Here is a 17,710-nt window from a genome sequence, read left to right as displayed (position 1 = left end):
GATTCTTTTACCAATTTCACATTTGATTAAATGTAATGTTCGTTGCTTGTTTCACAATTTATGATTGGTTTTTATAATGTAAAACACTGAACTACCTTATTGCTGAAATGTGCTACACAAATAAACTTAACAAAATCTGAACACAATTAAATCATTTTAGCATTTGTTTTTCTTACACTTTATTTAAATATGATCATGTCTGATATTACATTAAACGATGTCTGAAAGTGTCCATCCAGAGGTGTAGATAAAGAGGCTGCATGGCAGCAGACCTGAGTTCCTCAGTGATCACTGCACTGTCCCAGCTCATCTTTGATCCTGGCTGTTTCCAATCCCATCATCCTGATCAAATATCACAGCTCCTCCTCTTAGTCATGATGCATGCTTGTGATCATAAAGTCATTTGATCTTTGGGATAGTCCTAGAACATGTCTCCACAGCTGGACTAAAGGTAAGAAACAAAGAAATATCACAATCTTATACCAGAACAATGAGCAGTTTTACACGTTGAAATGCTCTCCCATCTTAGTTCTATGGGAAGACTATGGGGTAGATCTGGCTGTAGTGGTCCACAAAATGAACCTCCAGTCCTTCTCTGATGTAGTCTGGCAGGTCGGAGAAGTCCTTCCTGTTCTCAGCTGGAATAACCATGCAGGTTACACCAGCACGGCGGGCCTGGCAGGGAAACATGCAGTCAGCGCTGATGGAAACAACATTACTGCAAATACATTTCATGGTATTATGCCTAGACATGAGAAATGGTAATAAGTAGGGGTGCACCAATTTATTGGCACTGATTTCCTTAATTTTGGGAGATATGTGATTGGCCAATAGTTGCATGTGAAGCCGATCTTACCCACTGATCTTATCTACCAAAAGAAAGGTCTAAAATCACCCACTGTGCTCTTCTGCTCTCCCATGAGAGTTTGACTGACAGACCAGCCCAGCAGGTCTTGTCTGCACATTTGTAATTAATAGTCGCCCCACAGTTACCAACTCATCTCAGACAGATATAATCCTCAGACTTTCTTGCTATATTTAGCAACATTTCAGGAAAAAAAATGATTTCAGCCAAAATATGAATTGGCAGGTCAGGCTGTTTAAAGATCAGTAATCGATGATCAGCCAAAAAACGGCAATCGATGTACCCACTTGACAATATAATAATAATTAGAACATATCTGAAGAAATTTAAAACTGGCCTGCCAAAGTGTGAGTGTCAATTGGAACACAGCATTCTGATGCTCAAAATCAGCAATAATGCTAAGATTACGGTAGCTTAAATGCTTTCTTGAGCAAATGGGGCATCACCAGCATGTTGACTTATATTGACATACTCCATTCAGTAAGATGAATGTGGATAATATATGAAAAAATGAGCTAAAAGGCTAATTTTAGCAGTAAGGCTAAGTTAGTATGAGACCTACACTAACATGTTAAGCCTACCAGTAGCATCGATAGCACATTGACTAACAGTGACTTATTCCATTCAGCATGCAAACATTAATGTACAAGCTAAAATTAGTAAAAAACTTTAAGTGTTGTCAGTAACATGTAGGGAATGAGAGCCATCACTAGAGTGTAGAACAACTTGCATGTTGACACTACCAGTAGAATGTGGGCTATCAATAACATATTGACTAACACTGACATACTCTAATTAGTATGTAAAGCTTACCTTTTAAATAAAAATTAGCTTTAATGCTAATGTTAGCTTAAATGCTACATTTAGCATGTGTGGCTATCACTAGCATGTTGACCTACTGAATTTTATGTTTTAAGCTAACATCCAAGTGTACTCTTTTCTCAGGTTAAAATGCCTGCCTGGTTCCTTATCTAAACCAAGTAAGGAATACTGAGGCTTTTATTTTGAAAATTTCAGCAAGCTTGATTTCAAAAGGCCACACCAGTCCCATGTGTAACAGTGGTTGGGTTATACCAGTCATATAACCAGTGCCCAAAACAGCAACTACCTGCTGTGTAAAATATGAAGGCTTTTATTTTGTAGGGTATGTCCATCCATCCATCCATCCATCCATCCATCCATCCATCCATCCATTTTCTGTTCACCCTTGTCCCTAATGGGGTCGGGAGGGTTGCTGGTGCCTATCTCCAGCTTGTAGGGTATGTGTTGGTCTTATTTTAGGCGTTTTCCACTGGCAATTTGCACACTAACTGGTTAATGTGCGATTTGGTTCCACCCCAAGTAGTGAGTTTTTTCATCATACGGTCTGTTCCTCAGTATTGTGGGCAGACCGTGAGCAGCAGCAGCTGTGTTCAATTCTCTGCTGATGTTTGCAGCGACACTCAATATTGGAGAACCTTGAGGTGCTGGTTCTGATGGACTGAAATAAGCCCAGATATTTAATTTTGTCTTACGGAAATTCATTGCTGGCCCAAACATAATGATGAAGGCCCAAATCAGCTGGTTATTTCGCTATGTAGGAAAATATAATTACAACCTCTTAGATTAAGGCAATGCATGTTTGTGTTTTTGTGCTTTGTTTTGCCGCAGAAGTGAACTAGAGGGACGGTGGCGGTGATGTTTTCGACATAAAACACTAACAAAGCTAACTGACTTAGGTAGTAAGGTAGCAGTAGCTACGCTATCGTTTAAATCAAAAGATGTAAACCAATAGCCATGCATAAACTTTATTTTTTAATTCAAATAAGAAATAAAATTCACATCACAAGTTAATATTATGTATTTCCAGTGCTTCACACTATGAATGCAAAACAGCAGCCCTGTCATAAAGCCAACCACAGCTACACTGTTTTTCCCTTCTGTATTAGTATCCGTATTTCAGAAAAACAAGTTGCTAGTGGTGCTACTAATTCAGTCATTCTGCTACAAAAGTTACCACCCGTGTTTCTGCCGCTGCTTCTTATTAAACTCATAATTAAACTCCTCTCTACAGCAGATAGCATGTTCGCGGTCCACAGCTAAAAGTTAAATTCTAAACGTCACAGGTTCTTTTGGAGTTGTCAGTGGTGTAAATCATGAGCCAATCAATGAATGCTCTACCCCTGAGGTAGGTACGACAATCTGAGAACAGCCAGGCTGAGCCACGCCAGGTTTGGACAAACGAGGTGGACTTGTTTGTCCACCTCGGCCAAAACAAGTCTGGCCGAGGTGGACCGAGACCAAACCGGTTAGAGGCGGTTTAATGGAAAAGTGCCTTTTGTCAGTCCAATGTGGTTGTCAGTTTAGGGGCATCAGTCTCATGTTTATGGTTTTTCCACAAAATAATTCATATAAGACTGGCATATGATCATTCTTGTCCATGGAGGAGGCTGACTCCAGACAGGTGGTTCTCTCTGTGACCATTTCATAAAAGCAAACTAGAGGATGTGGGAAAGTAGGAGGGACCCCAGCAGGAAGGGGCATGTCCTGGTGGTCTGGTCAAGGTGTGTACAAATACCAACGTCCCAAAATCATGTGACTGAGCATCTACTGTTTACCTTCAGATCAAGTACGTTGGAGCCTGAATGTTCCAGGGTGCCTGCAACTCTAAACTGATCTAATTAAAAGTACTATTTGCTTATGGAACATAAAGCTTCACACGATGTTAAGAAGATGTGTTGGGAACAATGGCTGCTTTAGCCTGCCACGTTGAAATCATGGCTGGAGTTGTCGACAAATCTACAGTAGCTCTTAGCTCTGATTTCCCAGGTAAATGGAATGCAGCATAAGTGCTTTTATTTCCAAGTGTTGGGTCAGACTTTTTTTTTTTACAATAAGGTTCTACATTACCCCTACTGTGGTAATGTAACAAGATCGACTGATTGTCTTGTCTGTGTGTGTGTGTGTGTGTGTGTGTTTCGTACAGCAATAGTTTTCTCTTTAATTCCTCCTACTGGCAGGATTTTGCCAGTTAGTGACACCTCCCCAGTCATCGCCACATTCTGACGCACTGACCGATTGGTTGCCAGGGACAACAATGCAGTGACTATTGTGCAACCAGCACTGGGTCCATCCTTGGGAGTAGCTCCCTGTAAAAACAAACAAAAAAAAAACAGAAAATTGTTGTATTTAGTGACAGTATGTCTGACATGAGATATGAGCGGATTTCATATTTTATCTTTATGGGGCAGATCGGTCAGTTCCAAACCTTGTTTGACTCAATACTTATTAAAGTTTAGCTTCCTGAAATGACGACAGGTTAGAATCATGACAAGCTGTCTTTCCTTCCCGTCATGTCATTTAAATCCTTGGGTCAACCCTTCAGTAAAATCAGTTACTCATCAAGGGATTTTCTTCAGACTGTATAGATTAGAGAGTCAGTCACAATCATAGCTTTCAGCCAGGGCCATGCAGAGACCTTTGGAGAGCCAGGGGCTCAAAGCTAAAAGGGGGCACATTGAACAAGATCTTAAAACACCATACAGCAACATAGCAACAACCCATTTTAATCAAGAATCTAATATTTAATTGGATCACATTGCATCACTGTCATCATGTGGGGACAGTGTAAAGCAAATTTAGTCTGATGGGTATAAAGTTGCTGTTGAAGGATTTCTGCTGCTGGTAGAGCTGGAGGGCTGTGATGATATGAGACTGTAGTTGTTTTTGTTTAACATTTTATTTAAAAAAAACTGAACGAACACAACACAGAGTTGGTGTAGTTAAATACAAACTGACATGTGAGGAGCTTAAAGAGAGACTGTAGTTGTTAAACAGACCATAAGAGTCATTCATTGGTCATGAAGTATGTTATGAAATAAGCTAATTTTGCTGCCATTTTACTAAGTAAACCCTGGTAATATTTGACTTTTTAAGCTCCATAGCAACAATTGTCAGTCATTATTAGACTGAGGGCAGCCAGACTAGTTTATTTTGTTAATTGTTATTTTATCTAAATATTATAATTGAGGGGCACAAGCAGTTCAAACATATGTAAAAACAAACAAAACAAAAAAAAACTCAATCTGGCACTTGGAGTATCAAGGACAAAAAGGGGCAGGGGCTCAAGCCCCCTCCTCCCCCCATCCCCTCTGCATGTGCCTGTTCACAGCCAGCATTTCTGAAGTGATCCCTTTTATTGTTGTCACATGAGCCTCGGACATACTCAGTGACTTGGGTCAACCCTTCAGCGGTGGGATATCACAGTTATCACTGTGTATGTGTGCAAGTACTTGCAGTCCAATAAGATCAACTTGTGATAAATGAAAATCCTGTTTCTTTACCTCGGGAACATGCAGGTGCAGGTGGGAGCTGACCAGGAAGTTATTTTCCGGTTCTTTAGTCATGAGGAAGGCCCTGGCAAATGTTGAAGCAATCTTTGCACTTTCCTTCATGACATCACCAAGCTGACCTGCAGAGAAGCACACATCTTCAGAATGAACCTTTCAACATATGATTCAACAAATGTGACACGCTTTATTGCTGATATTTTATCTGCTCAATAAGAAATAAAAACTAAAAGTTAGTTGGATTTTCATAGGAAACAGGTCTAACATAAATTACTAAGTTTAATTCAAAAACTTTAATAAATGGGACTCAATATTTTTGTATCTAATATTTTTTAAGAAGATGATATTATATTAGGATACTATACTATAAAAAATGTATTGTGTTCTCTGCACTGTACTCCCCATCAGTTCTGCTTACTGTTAATGTCAGGAAAGATTCCAACATGAATTGCTTATGTTTATAAAAATAAACTCCACCGAAGAAATACTCTGACCAGAGATGATTATAGGGAAATTCAGAAATGATGTTTTGAGGTTTTCCACATTACATGAGAGCAGGTCACTGACCTGTGACCTCCAAGGTTCCCTCTCCTTTAGCTTCTGCCCCTCCTTGTGGTCGGCAGAGTGATGTCTCAATGAACAGTGTGGAGCCCCCTACAGGCAGCAGATCACAAGGCAACTGTTCAGCTCAGACATCATCATTATTATCAGAGCTGGAGACTATGTGGGCCTCGTCTCACCCAGAGCGGTCCATGCCAGGCCCATCACCACTCCTGGTGGGGTCAAGTCATACATACGATCCACTGTGAAAACTGGTTTACCCACGTAATCATGCAGATTGTCAGATGAGACGGCCACAGAGTCCTCGGCTCCACTCACAATATGAAATGCTACTTTACGGAACACCTGGGAGATGGAGGAACAAGACCCAGAGTGAGGTGAGAGAGGAGATCGGAGGGGGGACTGCAAGATGGGTTACAGTCTGGTGCAACAACATCTGCATTATGGGCTGAGGATACTGATGAGGATCAACTCTAATGTTCCCTCTTCAGACCAGGTGGTACATGCTGGAGGGTGCAACTGGAAGCAGACCAGCCTGCAAACAGCCAATCAGCAGCCATTAAATCCATCTTGAGGAATCAGATGCAGACACAAGCAGACACAGTGGGTCATGTCATCCACTTGAATTCACCTTCTCTGACATGATATATGACAGCAGGCGGTCCATTAACATTTCCCAGGAGAGACTGAGCTCAGATGGCTGTACTGATACCAACAGATCTGTTCCAGAGACCATGCAGAGCTTCTTGGACACATGTTGGTGCACGGTGAGAATGGAGCCATAGGGAGAAACGGGTTAGCTTAGCTTCACTAGGGTTCTGTAGAGCTATTGTGTGTTACTAGGGACAAGCCCAAACAATAAGGCATATTCTTAAATGATTATTAAATGTTTTATAACAAGTCAGATACCAGGATATTAGAAGTGTCAATCTGATAGGATAATTTATTTTGCCTCAAAAATATCACTAAAATTTACAGATTATATAAAAACATAAACAGATCCTTTTTTTTCTGGTTTGAAAGTCATATAACAGTGTTACCTTCTTAAAAAACAAATATTGCAAAATATCTGTCTTGAGCAAATTAACAGTTAAGCAAGTCATTAATAATGTCCATTACAGAACAAGGCATGCTAGATGAAGCAGTGGATGGAAAAACCGTCAACTCCAAAATCAGCTTGCATTGCAGTCTGGAATCACCTTGCTGTGCTTCAAAATAAATAAAATAAACAAATAAACAAAATAAATAAACGTGACTAGCTCTAAGCAGGTTCAATACAAATTGTATGGCTGAAGTTTAGAAGCCCTACTTTGGTTCATAAGCCAGAGATCAATGGTATAATGACCATAAATGAGCACAATGGAGCACTGTACTGAAATAAGTGAAAAGCAAGGAAATTTTCCAAATAAAATCTGAACAAAAGTTCAGAGGAACCATGGGAATTTAATGGATAAATGTGCATCATTTATCCACATTTTGCAATGGCAGTGGGGCTAAATGGTGCTCTGTAGAGAAATGCTGTCTCAATAGGAGGAAGTGATGATTCACAGTGATAATATTATCTAGCTTTCCTTTGTGATAAATAAAGTATTTTTTAATTTAATTTGAATTCACCTTTTCTATCTGTTTCTGCAGGTTCCTCACTCCAGACTCTCTGCAGTACTGTCTGATGAGCAGACCTAGAGCGTCGGGGGAGATGGAGGCCTTCTCTTCAGTCAGGCCACAGAGTGTTCGCAGCTGAGGGACCAGGTAACGCTAAACACACACACACAGGCAGACACAGACACACAGACTGACCAGAACATTTAATAGAAAACTAGAAGGCAAATGTTCAAACCCTTCCAACATTGTGTTCTTTTTTTTTGGCTGCAGCTGTAAAATGTGGCTCTGCCACTACTGCACTACTCTGCTTCTGTGGCTAGGCCCACAAACAGATACAGGGACAAAAGAGAGATGAATATCTGAGAAGAGTTTGTTAAAAAATATTGAGTTTTCTCAGAGGGCTTCACATTAATTGATGACAACTAGCTCAAACAGGAACTCTTACCATTGAACACTTGTTTTTTGAAGTGAAAATTCAGATGGAATCATTACATATAAACCCATAAATACAAGACTTTCAAGATGTCGTATTGCACAGTTGACTACAGTAACAGTGGGTTACTGTAACACACAGCAACCCCCGACTCTTTGTTTGTGTGTGTATGTCTTGTATGAGTCGCATGTCAAACGGTCAAGATCACATTGACAATATAAGAAATCAGCTGAAGGCAGAATCAAAGTCCAAGTTATTTAAAAATATAAAGATTTCTATGAAAATATTAGCAATGGAGTCATTGGAATATCTCACACATGCATATCAATTACTTTTTCTAGATTTCCCAGTCCTCCTTACAGCAAAGCAAGAATCAAATTTCACACAGCAATGATGGCAACGGTTGCTATGGGGACATGTTTGTTACCTCAGCAATAGCCAGTTTTTCCTGGGCCACGTATCCGGACACATTGATCATCTCCATCCTGTCTCTAAGTGGTTCTGGGATGGTGTCAGTCACATTGGCTGTGCAGATAAACAGAACCTGGAATACAGCACACACACAGTGAACCCTTAGAGGACTAACACACGCCAAACCTTTAGAAGACTAAAGGTTTTCTAAAGCCCTTTAGAAGACCTTTAGTCTTTACCAGGATTAAGCTTGACTGTGCAAGCTCCACCTACTTTAGACAGGTCCACTGGGACATCCAGGTAATGGTCAAGGAAGTTTGAATTCTGTTCAGGATCCAGAAGCTCCAGAAGAGCAGAGGATGGGTCACCCTGGTAACCACGGCCAATTTTATCCACCTGAATAAACAAATTATTGGGAAAAAATAGCTTAGTACATTATGAGAAAAATATCTTCCGTCTTATTCAATAACTTATACAGATGAAATGTTAATTTATTTCAATAACACCATCACTACATGAAACAAACAGATTTTTTTCCACAGACTGTTTTCAAATCTTTAATACAATAGATACAAACATCAGTTTAGTTTATTACATTTATTATATCATTTCATTGGAAAAGTTTTAATATAGAAATTTAGGGCTAATGAAAACATTGTTTAATAGCTTCTTAAAGGTTACATTCAAACACTGACCTCATCTATCAACACCAAAGGGTTCTCCGTCTTGGTTTTCTTCAGACACTGAATAATCTTCCCAGGCATCGCTCCAACATATGTTCTCCTGGAAACAATATATTTTCAGAGACTATGTTCTTCAATAATGTCACCTCTGATCAACATTTCCTTCAAAACAATCTCATCATCAATCACAGTCTGAGGGGTGGATGAGAACAGCTGTGATCACATAGGCAAAGCAATTTCATATTTTCTGATTCCTCATAGTTCTTTTCTGTTGCATTGAGGGGACACTGGAAACTGCCTGTTCATAATCCCTGCAGGGACCATAACGAAGGGGTGGGGGTGGGCCAAGGACACAATACAGCTTGCTTCTGCTTAAATCACAACCAAATACAGAAAATGAAATTTAGTGGTTTCTGTTGCACGTGGACAATAATTAAATAATTTAAAGTTCATCTAAAACTAGCAGGCAAATGGCTTTTCTGGTTAATAATGGTTAATATGGGACAATAATTGCACCATATCAGTCTAAAAGCTGTATAATTACATTACGTATGTGTATTATTATGCATCATTTAACATTGCACCTGGGGTCCTAGAAATAACATTCCCACTGATCTGCATGTTCCAGTCAGACTGGAGAACTAACAGTTTGTGCAGACCTGTGACCTTTGATCTCAGCCACGTCGGTCATTCCTCCTACACTGAACCTGAAGTACTGTCTGTTAAGTGCTCTGGCAATGGAGCGGGCAATGGAGGTCTTCCCTACACCAGGAGGGCCATAGAAACACAGGATCTTCCCCTGGGTGGAACCTCGGAGCTGGCTCACTGCAATGAACTCCTGCACACACACACAAAGCAACTCAGCTGCTGTGACCAGCAGGACATGGAGGAAGCATCTTCCTTTGATTCATTTGGATGTTAAAAGTGTGGGTTTTTTCTTACCAATATGCGTTTTTTAACATCATCCATTCCATAATGGTCTTCTTCCAGAACCTCCCTGGCCCTGTATAATGACAGGTTTTCTTCACTGTTGGTGCCCCACGGCATGCTGGTTAGCCAGTCCAGGTAGTTGCGAGTTACACTGAAACACAGTTTGCCTTCGTTCACCTTCACGCATGTTCTGACATGCATCAGTAACAAACAAAAGTCTGCATTATGGTTCTCTACCTCTCCAACACAAATCCATATGTGGTGTATGAGAGAAATTTGACTGAACCAAATCAGAGATGGAGGGTGGGAATAAAGATTAAAAGTTATTTGGATACTTTTCATGCAAAGAGAAAAAAACTACAATAGAAATTACACTCAACAAAAATATAAATTCAACACTTTTGTTTTTGCTCCCATTTTTCATGAGATGGAATCAAAAATCTAAACTTTATTCCAGATAAACAATATTACCATTTCTTTCAAATGTTATCCACAAATCTGTCTAAATGTTTGATAGTGAGCACTTCTGCTTTGCTGAGATTATCCATACCACCTCACAGGTGTGCCACATCAAGATGCTGATCTGACATCATGATTAGTGAACAGGTGTACCTTATACTGCCCACAATAAAAGGCCACTCTGAAATGTGCTTTTTTTTTTTTTGCTTTATTGGAGGTCTGGGGACTCAGAACCAGTCAGTAGCTGATGTGACCACCATTTGCCTCATGCAGTGCAACACATCTTCTTCGCATAGAGTTTATCAGATTGTCAATTGTGGCCTGTGGAATGTTGGTCCACTCCTCTTCAATGGCTGTGCGAAGTTGCTGGATATTAGTGGGAACTGGTACACGCTTTTCGTATACGCCGGTCAAGCACATCCCAAACATGCTCAATGGGTGACATGTCCGGTGAGTATACTGGCCATGCAAGAACTAGGACATTTTCAGCTTCCAAGAATTGTGTACATATCCTTGCAACATGGGGCCGTGCATTATCTTGATGAAACATGAGGTGATGTTCATGGATGTACGGCACAACAATGGGCCTCAGGATCTCATCATGGTATCTACAGTATGTGCATTCAAAATGCCATCAATAAAATGCACCTGTGTTCTTCGTCCATAACAGATGCCTGCCCATACTATAACCCCACCACGGGCCACTCGATCCACAACAATGGCATCAGCAAAGCGCTCACCCACATGACGCCACACATGCTGTCTGCCATCTGCCCTGAACAATGTAAACAGAGATTCATCCGTGAAGAGAACACCTCTCAAACGTGCCAGACGCCATTGAATGTGAGCATTTGCCCACTCAAGTCTGTTACAGCAACGATCTGGAGTCAGGTTAAGACCCCGATGAGGACGACGAGCATGCAGTTGAGCTTCCCTGAGACGGTTTCAGACAGTTTGTGCAGAAATTCTTTGGTTATGCAAACCAATTGTTTCAGCAGCTGTCTGAGTGGCTGGTCTCAGACGATCTTGGAGGTGAACCTGCAGGATGTGGAGGTCCTGGGCTGGTGTGGTTACACGTGGTCTGTGGTTGTGAGGCCGGTTGGATGTACTGCCATATTCTCTGAAACACCTTTGGAGACAGCTTATGGTGGAGAAATGAACATTCAATGCACGAGCAACAGATCTGGTTGACATTCCTGCTGTCAGCATGCCAATTGCACGCTCCCTCAATGCTTGCGACATCTATGGCATTTGGCTGTGAGACAAAACTGCGCATTTCAGAGTGGCCTTTTATTGTGGGCAGTATAAGGTACACCTGTGCACTAATCATGATGTCAGATCAGCATCTTGATGTGTCACACCTGTGAGTTGGGATGAATTATCTCAGCAAAGCAGAAGTGCTCACTATCAAACATTTAGACAGATTTGTGGACAACATTTGAAAGAAATGGTAATATTGTTATCTTGGAATGAATTTTAGATCTTTGAGTCCATTTCATGAAAAATGGGAGCAAAAACAAAAGTGTTGCGTTTATATTTTTGTTGAGTGTATTAGAGCAAATTTGTCAGATGGCAGGAAAAGACCAGATTATAAGCGGTCAAAAAAAATGGGGGAACAGAAGCAGTAATTTGTTGGCTCACTTTTAAAAATGGAGGACAACATGGAAGCATCAGTGTGGTCTGACTACTGCAGTAAGTAACTTTCTTTGTGGCTGTCTTGCTCTAGACCTAGTTGAGGGATGGAAAGGAGACAGACCTACTTGAACTCAGATGAGTGGTTGTCCAGCAGCCCCAGCTTGTTCAGCTCTTCATTGATTACATCCATGATGTGCTGAGGAACATTCTGGTCTTTAAGTCTCTCCCTAAATTTATCCTCAATGGCTTCTTTGTCATCTTTTTCCAGACCCAGCTCCTGAAGACACATACAGTTAGTGAGCCCCATCTGCACCATACATGTGCAGATGGGGTCAGTACCCCGTTCACTAGACACCTCAAGGTGGGGCTCAAGCTATTTCTAGAAATCTCCATGTTTTTAATGAACACACCGATGCAGTGAAATGTCATCCTGCCTTCGTCACCCCCCTCACTTGGTGGTAAGATGACTCATGTGGGTGGAGTTGGCTTCACAGGTCGCTATAGTAATCACACAAGTTTTGTGCGACCAGCCAGCAGCAGGGTTTAAACACATAACCAGAGCAGCAAATCATTTCATCCAGGAAGTGTTAGGAGTTAACTAAAAGCATTTTCTCAGCCAACAAGAGAATGACTACCAGTACTCCGAGTTCTCCTATCATTATTGTTCTGGTAAAGAACGGTATGGAAGATAGGATATTTAGGAAGGCTGAGAACATTTAAGAGTTTCTGCATGTCAGATAGAAAAGTGTTAGTAGAAAAAAAAATCTTACAGCCTATTAAAGGGGTAGTATTATATAAAATTATTTTAGCTTTATATCATGTTATGTTATTCCCTCATCAAAAACATAATTGGAGTGTTGCAATGATTATTTCATACATGTTTAAGAAATCCTTTAAACTCCTGTAGCAACCATTCAGATGTGCAAAAAGCGATGCTGTGATGACTTCCTGAAGGCAGTTTCAGAAAGAACAGGAATTTCTTAAAGAGAGAGGCTCACTTTTAAAGCATTAGATTATGAAAAAAATATTTCTCAAGTCATATTTGATATATATAGCGTTTTTTATAACAACTGAAGGTAATAGTTACTTGATTGTGCAATAAAATACCTGGAAAATGTATAATACTGTGCCTTTAAGTGATTAACTCAAATTATTAATGAGGTCAAAGTTCTCTATCTGTATCTTGTTTTTTCCTTCTCTCTAGAATCTAATTATAGTCTTACACATTTAATCTAACAAAGGTTCATCATGTTTTTATAGCCATTACTGTCTCCTTGAGGACAAAAGGAGAAGTCTTGGGTTGATCATTACATTCACACAGGATAGTCCACTCATTCATATAGAAGCTGGTGAAACCTACATTCCAAGTACCGTATTTTTCGGATTATAAGGCGCACATATATTCCGGTGTGCCTTATGTATGAACAGTGTACCGTATGTAGGCCTGTCACAATAAACAATAAATCAATTAATCGTACGATAAATTAAAACTATCCATGTCATTTTAATTATCGTCTCTTCCGACATTTTTCTCTTTCAGTTAATGACACTGAATGAAAAAAGGCTCAACTCCGGTGCTCTCCACTGACTCCTCCCTTCCTCATTTCCTTAGTGTAAAGCCCAGCGCACACTACACGATCTTAGAGCTGTCGGCTGATTGTCGGCCCATTTTCAAAACCTGACAGACCACACATTAGCTGACAGAAATCCTAGGTATAACTGTTCGATAGGGTTCGTTCCTGCCATGTGGTGTCCAACAATGGGCACAAAATAATGGCTACAAGTCCAGTAAACTTATTTTAAAACCACGCATTAATCAATGCTTTACTGCAATCTACCTGCAATGCATGTAGCTAGTGTCAGCGTAAAGTCCTGACCGAATGAAAATTATTATAACCTAGGGTGACCAAACGTCCGTATTTCCCGGGACATGTCCATATTTCACGTCCTGTCCCGGGCGTCCCGGGTTTTTTTCAGAAAGTGAGGAAATGTCCTGTTTTTTAAATTACCTTCATTGGACCATTAAATTTACAGGCACTAGGGCACTGCGCTGCGTGTGACGTAATCCCTGAGTCGCGTCAGTGCGGGCAGCCCTGTTCTTAATCAGAAGATAGATAGCGTGGCTGTCAGTACGCCAACAACATGCCAAAGCGCAAATGTATGTTTACCGAGGATTTACAAAAAAGTTTCCCTGCTTTCAGACCGGGTCGAGACAAATGGGAGGCCTTGTGCACAGTGTGCAAAGCAGGCACATATGTCTCGGTGTCCAATGGAGGTGCAAGGGATCTGAAAAGCCACCTGGACACCGAGAAACACAAAACAGCTGTCCGAGGTGAGAGTAGTGCTAGCTCGATCACACAGTACTTTGTCAAACCAGGGAACGAGGATGCAGTGAATGCAGCGGAGGCTGCATGGTCATTCCACACAGTGAAACATCACAACAGTTATCGATCTATGGACTGCACGAGTTCATTGTTGAAAAAGACCCTCCCCGATTCAGACACTGCCAAAAAGTTTAGTTGTGCCTGAACTAAGACCGAGGCTATTGTTGATGGTGTTCTGGCACCTCATTCTGTTGAAGTGGCGCACGAAGCGCTCAAAGACATCCCATTTTGTGGTGTAAGTACTGATGGGAGTAATCACGGTGCAGTGAAAATCTTCCCCATAATTATTCAGTACTTTGATTGGAAGGAGGGTGGTGTGCAGAGCAAGTTGATTCAAGTGCAAGATACACCAAATGAGACTGCAACCACCATCGCCAATTACCTAATGGAAACATTGGCAAAAAACAATTTGGCTTCCAAATGCGTCGCATTTACCGGGGACAATTGCAACACTAATTTTGGTGGAACCCGGCGTGATGAAGGGGGGAATAATGTATTTGCAAATTTGAAGAGAATGCTACAAAACAAAACATTGATTGGCGTGGGTTGCCCAGCACACATACTTAACAACTGTGTCCATCACGGGGCAGACAGACTTGATGTGGACATTGAGAATATAATCTTTAAAATCTACCAGTACTTCCACATTTACACTGTTCGTACAGAGTCCCTCAAAGAGTACTGCGATTTTGTTGATATTGAATACAAGAGGATGCTGTCACACAGCAAGACAAGGTGGCTCTCTCTGTTCCCAGGCATAGAGAGGATGCTACAAATGTTCCTTGCTTTAAAAGCATTCTTTTTGTCTCAGGAAAAGCCACCCATGATGATCAGGGCATTTTTTGAAAACCCATTTGGTGAGATATACTTGTGGCACATGCACTCACTCATGTCCATCTTCCACAATCACATTCAAGAAATGGAAAGGGAGAACAACTCCATCGTGGAGGTTAAGAAAATATTGAGCAGCATCCACAACATTCTTATTGAACGGAATAACAACAATTTCATGTCCCTCAAAGTTAAGGGACTGCTGGCCGAAAATCGCAGAGAAGGCCTTGAAGAGGGCTATGACAAGTTCATGGCTGATGTGCTCGGCATGTACAGTTCATGTTTGGAGTATCTGGAGAAGTGGATGACACCTATGGAAGAGTTCTCACCATTCATGTGGATGGACATGAGTGAGCCACCAAAGTGGAATAATGTGGGGGCCTGCATCAAGTACCTTGGAGAGAAGGGGGTGCCAATTGATGATGTTAAATGCTTTGACCAAGTTGCCAATCTGAAGAAATTCATAGAAAGCTGCAGTGATGATGAGTTCATGGGCCTGCAGGTGCACCAGAAGTGGACCAAATACTTTGAGAAGGCCAAAAGTATTGCATGCTACTCAGAACTGCTGAAGATTGCACAGTTTGTCTTTGCACTTCCTCCTCACAATGCAAATGTAGAGAGAATTTTTTCACTGATGCAGAGCCAGTGGACAAAGGAGAGGAACCAGCTCTCAGTTGAATCATTGAAAGGGATCCTATTTGTGCAATACAATTTCAAAAATATGTCTTGCAAGAACGTTCATACGTATGTGTTGAGCCACAAGAAACTGCTGAGAAAGATCAGCTCTACAGCAAAATATAAATGGGCAAACAAGGACAAGGAAGAAAAACCGGATGAAGAGGAGGAAAAACCAGATGAAGAGGAAGACGAGGATTAAGCAGGAAAGTAAAGATAGTCTATTGATATGTTTGTTCGTTTTTGGTACATTTTGAGTTATTTTTGCTACACAAGAGGTATTTTTTTGTTAATTAGCTCATTTGTTAAATAGCCTACAGAACAGACATTATTTTGTTCATTACTGAGGCTGAGTATCATGTGTTATTGGGAGTTGAGAGTTATTGTTAACTTTTATTGTTAAGTGAGGGATGTTTAGATGAGACATTATTTCTTTCATTGTGCTATTCATTCATTACAGGAATTGTTAAGCATTTTTTAATAAATACATTTTGAAGAATATTATAATTTGTTATTGGAGTTATTGCTGTTGACTTTTACTGAAAAGCATTTTTAATAAACCAACTGTAAATATCATGTTATTGTAGGATTACGTAGGCCTATGTTAAGTGAGTGCATGCCACAGACATCTCTATGCATGGGAACAGAGATGATCGCATGCATTATTACGTCATTTTCAGTGTAAAAAGGTCTTCAAACAATATTATCGTTTATCGCAATAATTTTTGAGACAATTAATCGTTCAGCAAAATTTGCTATCGTGACAGGCCTAAGCGTATGTTTTATTACAACTTTGGTAAGCGACGAAGCCACTCCCCTTGATTGTCGAAGCATAATCGCTGCTGGTCAGCTTTCTATGTCGTCTAGACAGACTTATTTTGGGGTGGCGAACCACTTTTCCTGATACGTATGGTCCTTCAATCATCAATGAACAGCCAAGCAACAGCAATGAGGCTGAATCGGATGACGACGAGAGGGATCCGGGCTTGCTTGATGTCGCTATCGCCCAACTGTTCAATTCCGACACCGAAGACGAGGAATTTGATGGATTCGTAGAAGATGAATGATTGAAAAAGTGAGTGTACTTTTTTGTGTAATATTGACAGTTATTGTTAATGATTTGAATAAAGTCTGACCTATCCGACTACCATATTTTGTTTCACTTTATGTGCCTTATAATCCGGTGTGTCTTATATATGAAAATAGATCCGTTCACTGATACTGCGTCTTATAATCCGGTGTGCCTTATAGTCCGAAAAATAAGGAAGTAATGTATGAAACCTCCAATGTTTCTCATATAGAGTTCTTGTTTTTTCCATCAGCATTATAGTGATTGCTGCACGGCTATAATAGGAAGAATTGGTTTCTTTCGTTATCGAGTTGCTGGTTAGAGAATAGTCTATATGACTGCAAGACATGCGAGAAAACTTCTCATCTGATGAGCAACATATGCGCCAGGCATCACCTGGACCAGGCCTGGGCTCATTAAGCAGTAAGAGTTCCGGCTCCTCCTGATCCTGTACCTTCTTGATGATCTTCAGCTGCTCCTGGAGAAGATACTTTCTGTGGGTCTGTTTGATCTTCTCCTCCACCTCAGACCAAAGTACACAAAGTCAGGAGTGAGTTCACATAGTGGGCTGTGCAAAGGCAGGATAGTGCTCACATGCTTGATTATGATCTCTGACCTCACGGCCCAGACGGTGCTGCAGTTTACTCAGTTCATACTCCTTCTTTAGAAGAGACAGAGCCTTGTAAAGACGTTTTGGAATCTGCAAAAACCAAAAATTATTTAATTGTTTTTTTAGTTTGAAGGTTGTAAAATTCTGCTTTGACTGCTTTAACATAAGTGGCATATTACTCCAAATTTCTCTCAGTGGACATTCAAAAGCTTTGTGCAGCCTGAACATTTCATT

General features: G+C 40.7%; 1 protein-coding gene across 4 annotated transcripts in view; it reads right to left on the bottom strand.

Annotated features, from left to right (window-relative positions):
- Positions 1 to 151: 151 nt before the first annotated feature.
- The window catches only part of lonp1 (lon peptidase 1, mitochondrial), a 29,572-nt gene continuing 12,013 nt past the window's right edge, over positions 152 to 17,710 (bottom strand). For 2 of the 4 annotated variants that reach the window (XM_005812883.3, XM_023340146.1), the window contains 14 exons: positions 17,483 to 17,566; positions 17,321 to 17,389; positions 12,033 to 12,184; positions 9,826 to 9,964; positions 9,543 to 9,721; positions 8,896 to 8,983; positions 8,474 to 8,596; positions 8,217 to 8,333; positions 7,369 to 7,509; positions 5,934 to 6,099; positions 5,761 to 5,847; positions 5,188 to 5,315; positions 3,829 to 3,993; positions 152 to 675 (listed from right to left, as the gene is read on the bottom strand). In XM_005812883.3, the coding sequence (XP_005812940.2) occupies positions 532 to 675; positions 3,829 to 3,993; positions 5,188 to 5,315; positions 5,761 to 5,847; positions 5,934 to 6,099; positions 7,369 to 7,509; positions 8,217 to 8,333; positions 8,474 to 8,596; positions 8,896 to 8,983; positions 9,543 to 9,721; positions 9,826 to 9,964; positions 12,033 to 12,184; positions 17,321 to 17,389; positions 17,483 to 17,566 (1,782 nt within the window). In that variant the 3' untranslated portion in view covers positions 152 to 531. Of the gene's footprint in view, positions 676 to 3,828; positions 3,994 to 5,187; positions 5,316 to 5,760; positions 5,848 to 5,933; positions 6,290 to 6,385; positions 6,500 to 7,368; positions 7,510 to 8,216; positions 8,334 to 8,473; positions 8,597 to 8,895; positions 8,984 to 9,542; positions 9,722 to 9,825; positions 9,965 to 12,032; positions 12,185 to 17,320; positions 17,390 to 17,482; positions 17,567 to 17,710 lie in introns of those variants that run through there. The other 2 variants (XM_023340143.1, XM_023340144.1) reach the window with 2 other exon arrangements.

This window comes from Xiphophorus maculatus, chromosome 9 (genome assembly GCF_002775205.1).
Source record: "Xiphophorus maculatus strain JP 163 A chromosome 9, X_maculatus-5.0-male, whole genome shotgun sequence".
NCBI classification, from domain to species: domain Eukaryota; kingdom Metazoa; phylum Chordata; class Actinopteri; order Cyprinodontiformes; family Poeciliidae; genus Xiphophorus; species Xiphophorus maculatus.
This window is presented reverse-complemented; position numbering and strand designations above follow the sequence as displayed.